Below are 17,059 nucleotides of genomic sequence, written 5' to 3'. Positions count from 1 at the left end.
CAAGTTCTGGTTACTTGCATCATGCCCTTTCCCAAGAAAGGACAATCTGATAAGTGTGAGATTCTGCAACATCTAGATACAGAAAAACTTGATATGTTCGGATATAGTTTTGCCTTTTTCTGCACCCCCACTTGTATGCTTGCCACTGTTTGTCCCCACATCAACCATGTCCTACCCGCCCCATCAAAATTGGGAGTTTTTTGAAAAATAATGTAGTTTTGGTAAGAATTTTGGGAGCAAGATGGGTTTGGAAAGTATTTGAATCTAGTTTGAATATAACCATGTTTTTTATTATCAATACTATATAAAATTATTATTGAAAATAATGATCAGACACAATCGTGTTTTTTTATATCAATTTTATACACAATTGTTATTGAGATTAGCAATATTTTTTCTTTTTCAAAATAATTAATCTTATTAAAAGTCAATTCAAAATTTTATGAAAATTCAATGGCTAAAATTTAAGATTCAATGGTTAAGGAGATAAAATGAGGTGGTATGAGAAATAAATAAAGGATGAAAAAAATAAAAAGAAAAAATAGATCATCGGGAACACACTATGGATTTATTTTTGACAAACTCATATTGTTTGAAAAATTTTGACGAGATGATTTTAACTACGTCTTGAAAAACCATTAAATGAGATCATAATTAACCCTAAATTAATCTCGAAAAAATCCCCTAAGAAATTAGAATCACATTTGATGGTCTTTTAAGGTATAGTTAGAGACTTAGAGTTATCTTGTTGAGATCTTTCTAATAGCATTGGGTGCAAGGTTGTTAAAATCGCGAGTTGACTCTTAAAATCTTATGATTTTACGAGTCAACATGTATAAAATGTGTCAAATCGGGTTAAAACTCGAAATCGGTCAAACTTGGTCAAAATCGGTCAAACTCGGTTAAAATCGGTAAAATCTTACCAATTTTAACCGAGTTTGACCGATTTTGACCGATTTCGATTTTTAACTCGTAAAAGTTAAAAAAATTACTACCTTCCTGTCCCCTGACACTCCACTACATAGTCCCCACTCCTCAGTCTTCCCTTTCCTCATTGCCCCAAATCTCAAATTTTCAATCTTAGCAGATTAACACCAGCATTAGAGGATTTTGGGTATGGAAAAGCCTTATACTATATTTTAGGTTGGGAAGGCATGATCGGAGGATCAAAACCATGGGAAGATAGAGGTAGATGGTGATGAATCAAAAAAGTAAAATAAGAGATATGAATACTTATATAGAGAGAAATACTGTATTTTAGACTAACCATTTGTTAACTTTAAAGAGAGACGACAAAGACTCAGAGAGAACTTGAAATACATGTCTTGCTTGGTGGGATATTTGGATATTATTTCTAGGAATTGTTACTAACATAAAATAAGTGGAAGGTGAGGTGGCATTGTTCAATCTTATTTTTTTCTTTTTGTATTTTTAAGTTATTTAAATCATAAATAAAATTTTATTTGAATTATATATTTTAAGGTATTTGGATACTTGTATTGTTTATTTCATTTTTATTTTAATTGTGTTATATTATTATTTATTGTTTGACTGAAATTGTCAATATATAATTAGTTAAAATACTTTTCTTGCGATTTTATGATTTTACGATTCGAGTTTATATTGTATATTTCGTGTCGTGTCAAAAAAACACTTTTGACAACCTTGATTGGGTGTGTCGAAAATGAAATTCATGTGTGTTCCCAATAACTTTTTTTTTCTTAGCCATTAGATTTTAAATTTCATTTATTGGACATTGGATTTTCATGAAAAATCGAGTTGATTTTCATGGCTGTTAATTAATTTGATATTTTTGAAACAACTATTATTCTTAAGTTGTGTTGAAATTATATTATTTTTAAAACATTTTTTTGTATATATATATATATATTTTCTCAAAACTTTTGTTGAAATGTGTTAGAATTACAGAATACCCTCAAAATTGAAATGCACACTTCTTCTTTTAACAGCAGAGTAAAAACAAAATCTTGACTCCAAAATTGCCTTGTGCCTCGATTTTCACCATGTTAGGTGCGTTGTCATGCATGCATGTCAGATCAATAAGCCACCCCAGAAAGATATATGCCCGTTCCATCTGCACATGCAGCCTTACTTGGAAAACTACAAGTCTGGAAAACTTGTTTCTTGATCTGCTGCTCCCTCTCTGCTGGGCCTTGTTTGAGGGCTATCAACACCAGCGGTGCTGAGGATTTGGGTGGGTCGAGAGACAATTTGAATTAGCCATTGAAGAGCTGTTTTTTGCTAGAAGGGGCATTGCGTGATCTGGTTTAAGCTTCACATGGCTCCCATCTCTCCAGTTATGGCTTTTATCTAAGCTTACTGATTCTTCTCCTTTTGTGGTCATGGTTAATGGTTTAAGAGGCCAGCATCACTATGTTCTTGAAAATGAAAAATAAATCACATCCAGTTGTGGAAAAGAAAGAGATGATGTGTTGAATGATTGTTAAATCTGATCGGAATTGATGTGGTGGTCAAGAACTCGAAGCTTGACTAGTGACTCGATTAATCTAGTCAGATCTAATCTAAACTCAAACCCAAACAGATAGATATAAAATATAAAACAATATCATTGAGTTAACAGCCTCGACTAAATGTCTCTCTTGAAAAAAATGGAGATGAATATAATTTCCTGCAATTAGGCAAGAGTTTTCGAAAGGCATGAATGAATTCTGTGAAATATTTCCAAATTAAGGAAGGAAGGGACAAACATATCCATTGATCAAATATGTTTCAACTCCTGAGCATCTCTACGGAAGCACGATAAAAAAAGAAATTATGAGCTTTGTGTAAAGATTTAGGCTGGAGGTGACGACTGGTTTGATCAGCGATGGGGACTTTGCGAGGGAGTGATGCCGACCGAATCAATCAATCATTCCCCCCCTTTTCGAGGCCACAAAAGAAGCAGAGGGTTAAAGATTCAAGATTCGAAGAATTCCCACTTGACGAGGAAAGGCACCTGCCGCCACAGCTGGAACCACAAGTCCTCCGCAAGTGGGAGTCGCGGCCAGCACTTCACATTACTAGCTAGCTAGGAACCCCATGAGAGGTATGTATGCAAGCTCTCTGGTAACTGTCATCGCAACTGAAACAAAGTAAAACAGTTAATTGACATGGCTCCCTCCCTCCCTCCATGTATTCATCGGCCAGCTATCATCATCTTGAGAGCGAGACTTCACAACTACCAAGAGTAGTTTTTATCAGCCAAAAAAAAAAAAACAATAGCATTTGATGTTTTTTCAAGCAAGAAATAGTTTTAAAAATATATTTTTAAAAAGAGGTTGAATTAAAATATTTTTATAACAGTGTTTTTTATATTCTTAACACCAGAAAAAAAGATATTAAATTAAAAAAACTTTAAAGAAGAGGTTGGATTGCATTTAAAAAACAGAGGCAAAGACTGAACAATCATATTCTGAGGCATGGCATTAATGGCTGGTTGAACCAAATCTCAATGGTGAAGTGGCAGTCACCTAATCCCTCCCCTTTCAGCGTTGAAAGGGCAAGATTCCCATTGAATTGTCCTTTTAATTATGGCGAGGAGATCGTAATCAAGGTCATCATGGAGTAGAGACCATAATGAATAATTGAAATTAAAAAAATAAATTAATATTTGAGGTACTTATAATAACATGATTTGATTACCTGAAGAAGATTCCCTAATGAGTTGATAATAAATCATGGTATGCAATGGCCCTCCCCGTCGACGCCCTCTTCTTCGTTTTCCTCTACATTTATGGATATAGTGTGAGAAATATGATCCTAATTAATATATAATCAATATTAAATCTGTTTTAATTACGAGGGGAACACTAAGATCAATCAAGGATGCGTCAATTTAACTTAATTTGCCAGCACCATCAAGCTTGTTGCATAGAAAACTATGGAGGTGTTTTATCACATCAAACTCTTAGCAAGGAGAGCTTATCTCATGTGCTGCTGGGGCACCATCAATGGCCGAAGAGACTGTATGGATGGCTGGCTGCTGACACAATTTTGAAAGAAACAGTACCAAAGTAGAGATGGACATATATATAAAACAATAAGTTAGCTGTTTAATTTAACCTATCATGGAGGGAGGGAGGGAGGGATAAAACGGATCCCACCACCACCACCATTGTCGCCACCACTGAAATTGCTCACAATTTGCGCTCAGTGGACTCATCTTTCGTTGTTGATAATCTTTGACTGTGACTCGTCTTCTTAGGCTTACGTTGAAAGGCAAAATTCTCGTCGACTATGAGTGTAAATGGCCCTGCAGATCATGTGGGTATAATTTCGATGACATCATATGTAAGATACTCAATGTAAATTGTAACAACGTAAATAAACCCAAATCCATGTAATTTGATATTTACTGTTTGGAAGTTTTTGTGAAGATTGTTTTTTAAATTATTTTTTTAAAAAAATATTGTTTTATGTGAACAAAATAGAAACTTTTTGTCCAGCCGGGGATAGTGATCTCATCAAACTCTCTTTTACACAATATTATACGTTGTGCAACTCAAAGTTTCAAGCTAAATTAAAAAAAAAAAAAAAAAAAAATATTCAAATTCTGTTTTGTTTTGTTTTTTACAATTATCATAACCTTTCTCTAATTAAACCAAATTGTTTTCCAATGACAACGATCTTAAATAAGTTGTTTATAGATAAATATGTAAATATACATTTCTCAATTAAACCTAAATTATTTTTTATAATCTTCTTTAAAATTGAATATTTTTTAAAATTAAATTTAGAATGATAATATTCCATTTATATGATGGATAAAGCTTGAATACATTGCACCAACCATGCGTAAATTAAACCCTTTTTTTTCTTTTTCTCAACTTTTTTTTAGTGTCCCTTTTTTTCTTGGAGTCTTTATATTCATAGAAGTCAATGCATTTTCTGTAATGCTTTGAGAAAGTTTTAAAAGAAATAGTTTTTTTTTCCTCTAAAGATATTATATTTTTCAGAACAATTTAATAGACTATAATTGAGTTTTACTTGAAATTAACCAGCCACACGCTATGCTTAGGTTTATGTATATATATTGGAGCAAGTTATAAGATAGTACTTGTTGTTTAAAAAAAACAAATTAATTAATCCCTCTAGTGTCATAAACTAATTAATTAGTCTCTAAACATCAAGTCACTGACAGACCTATCAATGTTACACGTGGTACCTAAAGTCTCCCTTTAAATGTATATCCAATCTCCTTACCTTAGAGCACTCAATTTGAGGATAAACATCACTAATCAATTTATATGCATATGGTGTTGAAGAATCTTTTATATAATTTTTTGGAAATTTTCGGATTATTTTAATACATTGATGTAAAAAATAATATTTATTTATTCAAGTCAGTATTAATCATATTTAGATTAAATTATAATATCTAAAAAATAATATTAACTTGAAATGAAGGAAAAAGTAAAACTCAAAATAAAACTTTTTGAAAAGTGTTTTTTGAAAAGAAAAGAAAAAATAAATAAACTTTAACAAAACTAAATAGAAATACAAAAGCTACTAAAGAAATGGGGTGTTAAGCGGAAAAATCATAGGAAAACTAGCTGGAAAAACTATAGTTTTTTTGGATCAAATCTCTATCTAGTAGTGTCAAATCCTTCCCCGAATGCTCGTAGCTTTTGGTTTTTACAGCTTTGGCTGCACCAAGTTATTGATGACTTTAAGGGATAAAAGAGCAATTAATTACTTTCTAAGAGTAGAGGGACTATTTAATTTCATTCACTAAAATATAAGGATTAAATTATAGTTTTCGTGCTGCATGTGGCACGCACTTCAAAGGCAAGTACGTGGATCTAAATTTGATTCTAGAAACAGTACAGACCCCCTTTTTATCTTTTTTCTTTTTTCTTTTCTCTCTTCTTTCCTCTGCAAACATTAGTTATAGTAGCTCGTGCAAGAATCAAATTTGATAAGCTTGTCGTCGCTCCTGACAAGCCTTGAACAGGAACATTTTCCATGGCATTTCAAGCAATTTTCCTAGTACAAGATACCCGCCTCGTACACTTAAATTAATCAGCACACAGTGACGCAGCAGAGTTTTTAAAGACAAGAATCCCCCTGTAATCCACCCAGGTGCAATCATTACGTACCAAAGCCATTGATCTCGTCAGTCAACTTGCATGTAATAAAGAATAATCATCCATCCAACGGTGCAGATTCTGATTTGAGCAGTTTAACCTGCCAATTAATGTATGTACTTAACTGTGAACCATGAGATCACATGCGTGTGCTTGGTGTTTTAAGGTTAATTTGGAATATATTTATCTTTTAAATTTGGAATATTGTTGCAGAGGGTGATGGTGTTCTGGGGCTTAATATATATACAAGGAGGTAGGAAAAAAACAGGATTACCTGGCTAGATATTTGTCTTTTCCATCCCAATAGGAACTCTCTTATTGCATGACATATAATAATCAATCAAGGCTAGCTTTTGGTGTCGTGTTTTGTGAGTGAGGACACGAGTGGTGGGTCATGCAGTGGCGCTAGTGGGTGCCTCTGTTTTATAACTTATCAACCGTCAATGGTTTTAATAAATATTATGGGAATCTCGAGATACTGCCTGAGGTGGCCATTGATTTTCCTCATATAAAATAAAAACTGAATTCCATTATTCTAGATTTAATCCTCTCCATATGTTCTTCGAGGTGAAAACACAAAATCCTTTTGAGTTTTTGGTTGGTGCATTTACATATCATATCAAGAGGAGGCGTGGACAAGTTAAACAAGGTTTTTTTACGGAAGTTTGGTATTTTTAAAGTGTTTTTTTCTTCTGAAATTTATTAAACTAATTTTTTCAAAAAAAATTATTAATAATGTCAGCACATCAAAATTATAAAATATATTAATTTAAAATAACAAAAATTAAAATTTTAAAATAAACCTAACAAAAACAAATAGAAAAGGCACGGAGTCGAGAAATGGGGCGTGGGGCGGAAAAGTAAATGACAAGGGGTTGGCTCCTGGAAGATTGGATGTTATATATATATATATTATATATATATATATATATATGGTGTCGAAGAATCTCTTATAGCCGCCAAATTAAAGGGATAAGAAATGGAAAGGATCCAAATGCTTGAGTGGGATGCATGCATCGCTTGTTGGTTCACTTAATTTACCCCTTCTTACATTACATCAGTTCCTGGAATGACTCTGACTTGTAATTTACACACGTTCTCCTTCTGCCGAGCGAGTTGCCAGCTTATTAATTTTTTAAAAAATTATTTTTAAAATATAAAAACAAATAAAATTTTACAAAACTTGATTAAAATTATTTTATAAAAATTGTGTTTAAAACTCAATTTTTTAATGAATTCCACAATATAAAACACAATTTGATTTATTACTAAATATTTAACTGTGTTTTTTATCTTGTAAATATAAAAATTAAAACTAAACACAGACACCATTCTCCCAATTTACTGTGCCATTGCAGGGTCGTCTTCCATAAGATCACTTGCCCCACATAAACTTACTTTCCAGTCGAGATTCACATTTTTCCTCCAATGACAAGACACAAAATCAAGATCAATTGATCACGTGCATATAAGATTTCTTCATGGTATCTAAGCTTAGATTCTCCCTCCCGACTATGTCGCTTGAGAAATTAAATGATTGATGATTGATTGCAATTGTTTTGGTTTTAATATTGTTTTTCATTTTAAAATTCATTAAAATGGTTTTTCCTTAATTTTATTTTAATATTAACACATTAAAATCATTTAAAAAAATATATCAACTTAGTATTTCTTTTAAAACCAAACGTACATTTAAAACACGCCACCCACAACTCCACTAGTAAAAACAAACTCTGCCTAGCATTAACATGTGCAAGCAGAGGGCATAGGATACTGATTTCAACAGTGATAGGTTCAACCCTTGTTTTGCTAGGGATGGGCGAGGGTCCCACCTGGCAAGCCCAGCAAGTAAAAAGGGGTCCCACCTCATGCCACTAAAGAGAAGGGGAGGGGTCATCACTCATCAATTCAAACACTCCTACTTCACAGCCGTGGGGCAGCGGGGAATTTCGAGCCCGCGGCACGATTTGGACCTCATCCAGGCGAAGTTTAAAAAAGTTAGGTAAGAGTTAATTTAGATTAAGTAATTTAATACTTAAAATAAAGTTAAGGCTCAATTTAACTATAAAAAGAAATTAAGTGGTGTCGTTTTAATTTAATTTATTAAAATCAGAACTATATTATTTTTAATTGATCTTGACCATCTTCGTAGCTATAAAACTTGATAGAAAGGAAGAATGTACTTGAATTTAATATGATAGTGAATAGAGATAAGGTTTCTTTGTTTAATTGAAAAAGGACAAGTCCTTGGAGGACCCATGACCTCCATTCTCAGCCGTCCAATGTGGCCATCAAGAAGACACAAAACACTTTGCTTTTGAAAACCCATGAGCTGCAAGTGGGCGATTATTTTAACCATACACCAAATTCAAGTTTACTTCCTCACCCATCAATTATATGCAAAAATGGTGGCTTGATTTTATCGCCGTCGTCACCCACCGGCTCCACGCCCCCTCCTTTATTCTAGCAATTTATGACCTCTTGACACGTGGCGTCATGTGACATGGACAGTGGGACACACGTCAATTGGAAGCGTACACGTGTTGGGCTGTGAAAGGGCATGGAAAGGAGCCAGCTTGGTGCTGACGAGCCCACGTGGATGATGGGGCCTGCTTTGAATTGCAAATCAACATTTGTCAAACAAGATAGGCTCATAGGGTGGGGCCCGTTGACGGAAGATAATGAAATCTGACGTGGCATGGACACTTAACATCAAACCTCGTGACTTGTTTGGGTTATTAAGAGAAAAACGGGAACAGGTAACCACATGTCGGTTTCTCTATGTTCATAATAAAACTATCGCTTGAACATCAGCTAATGAATTTTACATGTTCATCTGGTTTCCATATCTATTGAATATTTATTATTCAATAATCAATAAAAAATAAAATTGTAGTATATATTATTAATATTAAGACTGGATTAAAGAAAATATAAAGGTTGTAAGTATATATCTATATAATATAAATATATATATATATATATATATTTTATGTTAGATACACGTCAGGTTTGATAATATTTATATCTTATGCACTAATTTATTTGAGTCAATTTCTATAATATTTAGATTAAATTATAAACTCTAAAATAAATAACAATATAAAATCTCAACTATAAGCTATTATAGGGTTTGATTTTATTCCGGCAATAAATTTTAATATTATTTTTTTTTCATGGATATTGCATGTTATTAGAACTAAATCAATTGATAATTAGTAGGGTGTTTAAATTATGAACTTAATCATAGTTCAGGTATTTTAATTTTAAAATCTTATGAAAATCGAGAAAATTGGCAATACATTGAAGTGTGTATGACTTAATTCATCTTAATTAGTCCATAATTACATAGACTTAATCACAATGGTATGTTTCTTAATCCTGGGATTATGAAATCTTAATCCTCCAATGTTCATCCCAATCCTCCATGATTGGAATTTCAAAACAACACACCAAACAAATACGTTTTTAAAAAATGAAAAGCATTAGGTAAACATGGCATGATTGTAATATTGACAGGTGGAAGCTACCAAAGAAAGTCCCATGAGATGAATATGATGAAAATCCTATAGACTAAAAATAGTGAAATATAGTCCACAATTTATAATCCAATATCCAAATCCGGCAAGTCATTTTCATGTAACCTTCACTCTCCTTTCGCACCCAACAATCTTCTTTCCTAAGTCATTGGTTAGTGCACCTCACTTGCTTCCAAAAGCAAGTGAAAAACACACCCAAATAAAAACATTGTTATTAAATTAACCTGATATCGCTTACGTTATATACTCGATAATTTGTTAATTCAAGGTCTGATGTCCAATGAGTTTTATATTAAATTGTCTGAAAATTTAATTCAGTTAAACCTTATAATTTTTTCTTAAATAACCAATTCAATTAAAATGCTTACTAGGTGAGATTTTAAGATATAATTTATATTATTTTTCAATATACCCTCTCGAGTAAAAACTTTTTAGATTTGAAATTTATACAAATAAATAAGAATAGTAAATTTTAATATCATGTTAAAAAAATAATTCAACCAAAACATTTAATCTATTAAATGAGGTATCAAAATATAATTTATATTATTATCTAACAAATCACTTATTTAAATTGAATTTTATATTAAATTATGCAAAAATCTAAGCAATTTAATTTATTCAATTGATAAGTTGGATATGTCGAATAAATAAAAAACTGTGCAAGATATAATTTGATTTTTTATAATTATTTTCAAAACAAAATAGTTTTAACTTAAAAAAAAAATCCCAAAACAATTACATTTTGAAACCTGTATCTTAAGCCCTGAATTGAATTTTAATAACATTGTAAAAAAAAAAAACCCAACTCCGTTGTTTTTTCCTTTTTTACAGTTCCTCGCCACTCTTGGCGTCTTCCGCTCTCACCATCCATACATTTTGCTTGATTGGAGCTCATGAGATGAAGACAAAATGAACTCCAAATTCACATGAAATGAAAAATCAAGCTTCCTTTACTGAAAAACAAATGCTATTATTATATATACATGTCTCCTCCCTCAAAGCCACCTTATGTTAGAGCCTCTCTAATGGACTCCTGACAACATCTCGCCACTGTGCCTTATAGAAGCTGTATAGTGTAGTATATATTTATTTTTTTGTCTCGTCACCAAGAATTTCATGACACTATATGGCCAAGGGCAGGAGACTAACAACAAGTCGCAGCGAACGATTGTTAGGGAGTAACTACAGCTATGGCAACGGCCAAGTCCCGATCGTGAACGAGGGGTCCGAGCTGGGTGAGGAAGATGTGTGGTCGATGGTGGACGACACGGCTGACCGGAGTGACAGTGCCGCTAGTAATTCGAACGGAGCGTGGAATCCACGCGCAGAACTGGAGGGTAGTTTCGACCACATGTCTATCAGCGGAGGCCGCCGTAGAATCCCACGAGATGACCGCAACATGGGTGGGCTGTCCTTGGCCTTCGAAGATTCTTCTTCTGGGAGCAACAGAACAGCCTCCTCGAGAATCGTGCACCAGTTTCGTGGGAACGATCTCGTGGCATCGGCGTCACCTCGTCACATGGCCACATCAGCTCCCGTGAACGTGCCTGATTGGAGCAAGATTTACCGAGTCAACTCGGTTGAGTCGTTGCAGGACTCGGATGACGGGTTCGACGATCACGAGTCCGAGATGGTCCCCCCGCACGAATACTTGGCGCGTGAGTATGCACGGAGCAGGAAAGCAGGCGGTGCCTCCGTGGTCGAGGGTGTTGGCCGGACATTAAAGGGCCGCGACATGAGGCGCGTGCGTGATGCGGTGTGGAGCCAGACCGGGTTTGATGGCTGATCATTTTGTAGCTATATCACATGGAAGTTGCTGTCGTTGTTGCTATCGTTAAAAAAAAAAAAAAAAAAAACAAAAAAGAACGCTTGTGATTTTTTCGTGGGCAATGATTCGGCCGGGTTGGCTCGGCTTCGAAGGGGAGTCAACTCAGCAGCGAGTGAGCTCGAGCATGATTCTGAAGGAGGGGTAATGCGATATTACCATTGCTTCTGTCCCTGTCCTTAGGTTGGAATTTGGAGTTTGTACCCTCTTACTGTTAGTGGTAATTTGGTAATTTCAATCATTAAGTAGCAGCTAGCCATGCCTAGAGGCTGGCTTGTTCATGTAAAAATGGAAGGGGAACAGAAAAGGCAAAAGAAAATGTCAAACGCTGTGGAAAACACATCTACTTTTGTGAGTTAGCAAAGACCATGAATGCGAGCAAATCTAAGCACAGTGTTTACCCTTGCAGGACATGCAAGTACATACAAGTACTAAATTACAATCTCCCTTCTTCTTTCTGATTCATTGTTGTCCACGAAAACAAAATTATTTCTCTTCTTGTTCATACGGGGCATTAATTTACATCTTTTACATCAGTTCTAGTTGTTTAGACCTTAATTCTACACTCAAATTTAGAAGAAGATAAAGAAAGATACCTGTTTCCTTGTTCATCCATGGTTCATGTTTGTGTTAACAGTCAAGCTGCGTGAAGGTTTAACTGTCCAATACCGTGATTGATCTGTTCTTGAATGCGCGAAATTACTATTTAAGCGAAGAATCATATGTCATCTTCGTGATCTAAATGAGATTTCCGAGTTAGATCCCTTCCGATAAATGTGTACCATGCTTCAATTATTGTGTCTCATTGGGTTTAATATGTGGAATAACTTAATTTCATAGGTTATACAAAAATTAACTTCCATGAAATCTTCCTGCAGAACATAATGTGTAATTAATTAGCACAAAGATATTCAAGGTAGGGGAATTCTTCGTCTTATTCCTTCAAAATCTCTAAAAAAAATAGATGGGAATATATACCAGTTGAAGTACAATTCATTCATCAATGATTGTTAATTATTTCTCGCAATTAGGGTTTATTCTATGGTTCTGGGGCTCAAATACAAGACACCCAAACATGAGCGAGCATCTTGTTCTTGAAGAGAGTGCTGAAGAACCAATGGCTCGAATGGTTTGAGTGAATTAAAAGCAAGGCATGGGATACAGAAATGGGACAATAATTGTGGGAACCAGCAGCACCTGGAGAGAGAGAGGCAGCTTTTAATGGATGATGATAGATGGTGCCAAGAGGCCGGGTCGTGGGGGGTCACCCTCTTGACAGGGTCAGTAGAGGCCGTAGCTAAAGAAACAATATCAAGAGGTGTCTGTGCCTTATGGCTAGCCTTTTTCAAGACAAGGACTCTACTCTTTTTACTGGGTTCACAGCTCTCGTGAGTCTAGAGCCATTGCCTTTTCCTTTTCCAAAAAATCCTGGTTTTTTCTTTTTTCTCTTGAAGATGTTAATAAACAGTACTCCACTACCGCCATACAAGAGTACTGTGGGATATTTACGGGGTCCACAAGATCTTCACGATGATCATCAAGATCAATGGTCTCAGATTCTCATATATATTCCAAGTTCTTTTGTGATCCATGCAAGTGACATGACTTCGAAAAAGGAATGGAAGAAGTGGCATGCAGTTCCAGTTGAGTTCTTTATGAGAAAAAAGGAAGATACCGATAACCTAAAATTCTGATGGTTATAATGTAATCGATTATCTCTCTCAATAAAAAAAAACATTAAATTACTGTTATTTTTGGCTTTTTTGACATGACGTTACTAAAAATAAAAAATATTTTTAAACAACACTATACATCCCGTTACTAAATATAAATATTTACAGAAAACAGACCCCTGATTCAAATATTACTAGATGGAGAGGATGTTAGAGGTGTGGTTTAATTTTGTTAATTCCAAACTCAAGATCAGAAACACCTGGCTGCAACATAAGATTGAGACTTGATGTACAAGGTCATTGTGTTATCTTATCTATTTATGTATTTGATAGCGATACCATGCTGGAAATTAAAAACTTCAGCGTTTTAGGAGTAGCTACCATTCTATATTATTGCACTAATTAATATATGATAATAAAGTTGATTTGATTTTAGATTATAGTGTATTAGAGTGTTTTCCTCTGATGTTAACACTCTTCCAAGAAAATGTTATCACTGTCCATCCTTTTCTGGGCTGTATGAACCCATTGTAAACTCATGTTCATAGGGTAGATATCTAACAGCCCAGTTGGTTGGGATGGACAGCATTAAACCTAATTAAAGATTTAGGGCCTTAATCTCAGCAAAAGTAATTCATGGATCATAATTGATAGCTAGGGGTCGGGTTTTTACTATATTCATAACTTATGCTGGATAAAACAATTATATGTTGATATTCTAAATATAATGTTTCAGATATGAGTAATATATTTTTTGTTCAACATGAAATAAAAGAATAATATATATAAATACATATTTCATGTATGTTTGCATATATTAAAATTACAAATACTATACCAATCCAGCTTGAAAAACTAAACCCCAAGAACCAGCACCAGCTGCTGCAGTTGAGTCTCAAAAATCACTTCCAGCCCAAAAAGCCATAAAGAAGGAGATGGTTGTGAATAATTTCTATGGGCTTAATAGGAGGCCTGGAAAGAGGCTTCACTATACGTAGATGGGCCTCTCAAGAGTTCTCTGAATATACAGAGCAGTTAAGGAGTCATTTTCACTTGTCCATCCATGGATGCACCAAGAAGATTCCACAGAGCAACAGACAAAATCAATAATTTACATAGATTCATGTGTTTACTAAAAAATATCATTCAAATCTCTTAATTGAATTTAAATCTAAAGTAGTAATAGGAAAACTAAATCTATTATTGCCACAAGCCCTAAACTATAAACAAGAGTGAACGTACAGGGATGTTTTTAATAATAAAAAGAAAATAAATCCAAGAGAAATGAAAAGGAATGATCAAGAGCTCCATAATGGCTGAATTGAATGGAAAGGAGAGCAAGCTCCACACGCTATGAAAAACGTAGATGAAAGAAATAAGAAGCCAGAAGTCTTCTTCGTTGCAATGATGGGAATAAGATTACAAAATGTTTTTCTGATTGGAATCTTTTTCTCAGGACCCAGTCACGGAGCAAACAAGCCGACAGGAGGCCGCATGTTCCCTTTCTGCCTCTATATCCAGTATAAAATAAAACGTGCAAAACACCAAATTCATAATAGACTGGAGGCCTTGCTTTTTGGGAAAACTAAGAAATAATTAAACTTCCCAGTTGTGTTAGCGAAGAAGAAAGACAGGTGTCGTTTCCTATCTAGCACTGGTTTGGTCTTGGACGACGACGGACAGGAAAGCATGCTAGGTAGGCTTGCATATTGCTTACGTCATTCTTTGCGCACGCAAACGCGCTTTAAACCCGCGTTCCCAGCGGATTCTAATTTCTTTTTTTTTTTTCATACAAACTATTTTGGTATGGTTTTTATACAAAAATAAAATCTAAATAAAAAAAATAACACACCCCGGTAATTTTATTATACACTGTTTATTTGTATAATAAAACACTGTTCATGCCCTATGTATATATTGCCACATGCACTTAATTTGCTTGGTTAACAAACTCTAGTATTATAAGAAAATCACATTTAAACATTAATCTTGGGTTGAAGTTAACCACGTTCACTCCTAATTTATCAATTAGGAGTGAATTTAAAGCGTGTTTGGCAGTGTGATAGCGGTTGTTTTTCAAATAGATTTTCGTGTCAAAAAGCATGCCAATGAAGTTTTTTTATTTTTTAAAAATTATTTTTAACATCAGCACATCAAAACGATCCAAAAAATATAAACCAAACTCAATTTTAACAAAAAAAAATTCAAATTTAGGTAAAATGCAGGTGCAAACGCAGCATCAAACGCTGCTTTAGTCTTAATAAATGAGAAATGGTTTAAAATATCATGGTCATTAAATCAAAACAAAATAAAAGAAAATGATTGTAGAAAATTCAAAGAAGAACTAGCATATTTGTATTTTATAAGTTAAGTTAACTGACGTTTCATTGATAAAAAAAATATATTATCAATTAAAAAGAATGTTAAATATTGTCAACATTAAAACAGTGGAAACATATCTTTTATTATGGACCATTTGTCTACGGACCAACAACGTTTTAAACTGCGGTTGGCTGCACAAAACACATAACAAAAAATATCTTTTGCAGTTAACCTTAGTGTAAATTGCAGTTAATTGTATAAACAAATATGGATGTATTTATTTTTGTGTTTCAGAAATATTTTTGAAAATTTTAATTTTTATATATTTTTTATTAACTTTAAATTAATATATTTTTAATGTTTTAAATTATTTTGATGTGCTAATATAAAAAATGATTTAAAAAAAATAAAAAAAAAATCATTGACATGTATTTTAACAAGAAAAGTTATTTGAAAAGCAACTGCTATTATACTGTGACCATATATCATGTTTCTTGTGTAGTCAATTGCAACTTGGAGAAATGCGGCTGATAAATAAAAGTAGGGATAGCATTTTACCTAATCTATCTGTTATTTGTATTTTATTATAAGTGTCTAAACTAGATTATGTGTATCTTAATTAATTTTATAGGTCATGAAGTTAATAAGTATATAAGTTTTCAACAATAATAAAAAAACTCAAACTTATATCTTTTAAAAAATAAATTCATAACTTGACTAATTGAAATTTAACATAATTACATGGTAAAGTGTTAAAATTCAATGTAAAGAGGCTAAAAGATGAAAATAATGTTCCAAAATATCAACTCAACTTGGATAGAGCTGGAGGGTACAACCCTTTAAAAAAGACAAGTTTTTCTTGTTTTCTTTTTGTTTTTTATATAAATCACAAAAAAAAAATCACACCTCACCACATCTACCCCAAACATACCCGTAGAACATCAATACAAATTAAATATACCTTTGAGAATGGGTTCCAATAACAAATAAATCTATTTACAACATTATCTTTTCATATTAAAAAAAAAATGGTAAATAAATTTCTTATAAAGGTACTTGTATAAAATCTCAAAACCAGAAATGCAAAGGAGATGGCTTAGCCCACTGTTTACAAGGTCTCGTATAGTACAAGAGGGTAGGAGAGAAATATCAAACCAGCCATACACTTTCATTATTCTTAAAATAAAGAAAAACTCTACACAAATATTCAAATTCAAATTCAAATTCAAATTGCACATAAAAAACCCAACTAAATAAATATTATTACATTAGTGATTTGCTTACCTTATAAATAATTTATATTCTTTATATAAAAATTCTATTTGTGCTAGTAAGATTTTTTACATAATTTACCCTGTTCTTACTCATTAAAAATAACTATTTTCTTCCATCAATAAAAAGATAAGAAAATATCTTCTCACCAGAAAAATCAGAAATACTAAACTGAAAAATATTTAATATTTAAAATGAAAATATCTCATATTCAATAATTTAATCACTTAATTAAGTGTAAAATTTAAAATATTCAAAACTAAATGAAGTAATAATAATAATAATTATTTTACATTTAAACCTCCCTCAGCCCATTTT

General features: G+C 33.1%; 1 protein-coding gene across 1 annotated transcript; it reads left to right on the top strand.

Annotated features, from left to right (window-relative positions):
* Positions 1–10,651: 10,651 nt before the first annotated feature.
* On the top strand, positions 10,652–11,979 carry LOC118042546 (protein S40-5). Its single transcript, XM_035050247.2, has one exon. The coding sequence runs from the start codon at positions 10,776–10,778 to the stop codon at positions 11,433–11,435; it is 660 nt and encodes a 219-aa protein (XP_034906138.1). The 5' UTR covers positions 10,652–10,775; the 3' UTR covers positions 11,436–11,979.
* The last annotated feature ends 5,080 nt before the right edge of the window (positions 11,980–17,059 follow it).

Source organism: Populus alba, chromosome 11 (genome assembly GCF_005239225.2).
Source record: "Populus alba chromosome 11, ASM523922v2, whole genome shotgun sequence".
NCBI lineage: Eukaryota > Viridiplantae > Streptophyta > Magnoliopsida > Malpighiales > Salicaceae > Populus > Populus alba.
This window is presented reverse-complemented; position numbering and strand designations above follow the sequence as displayed.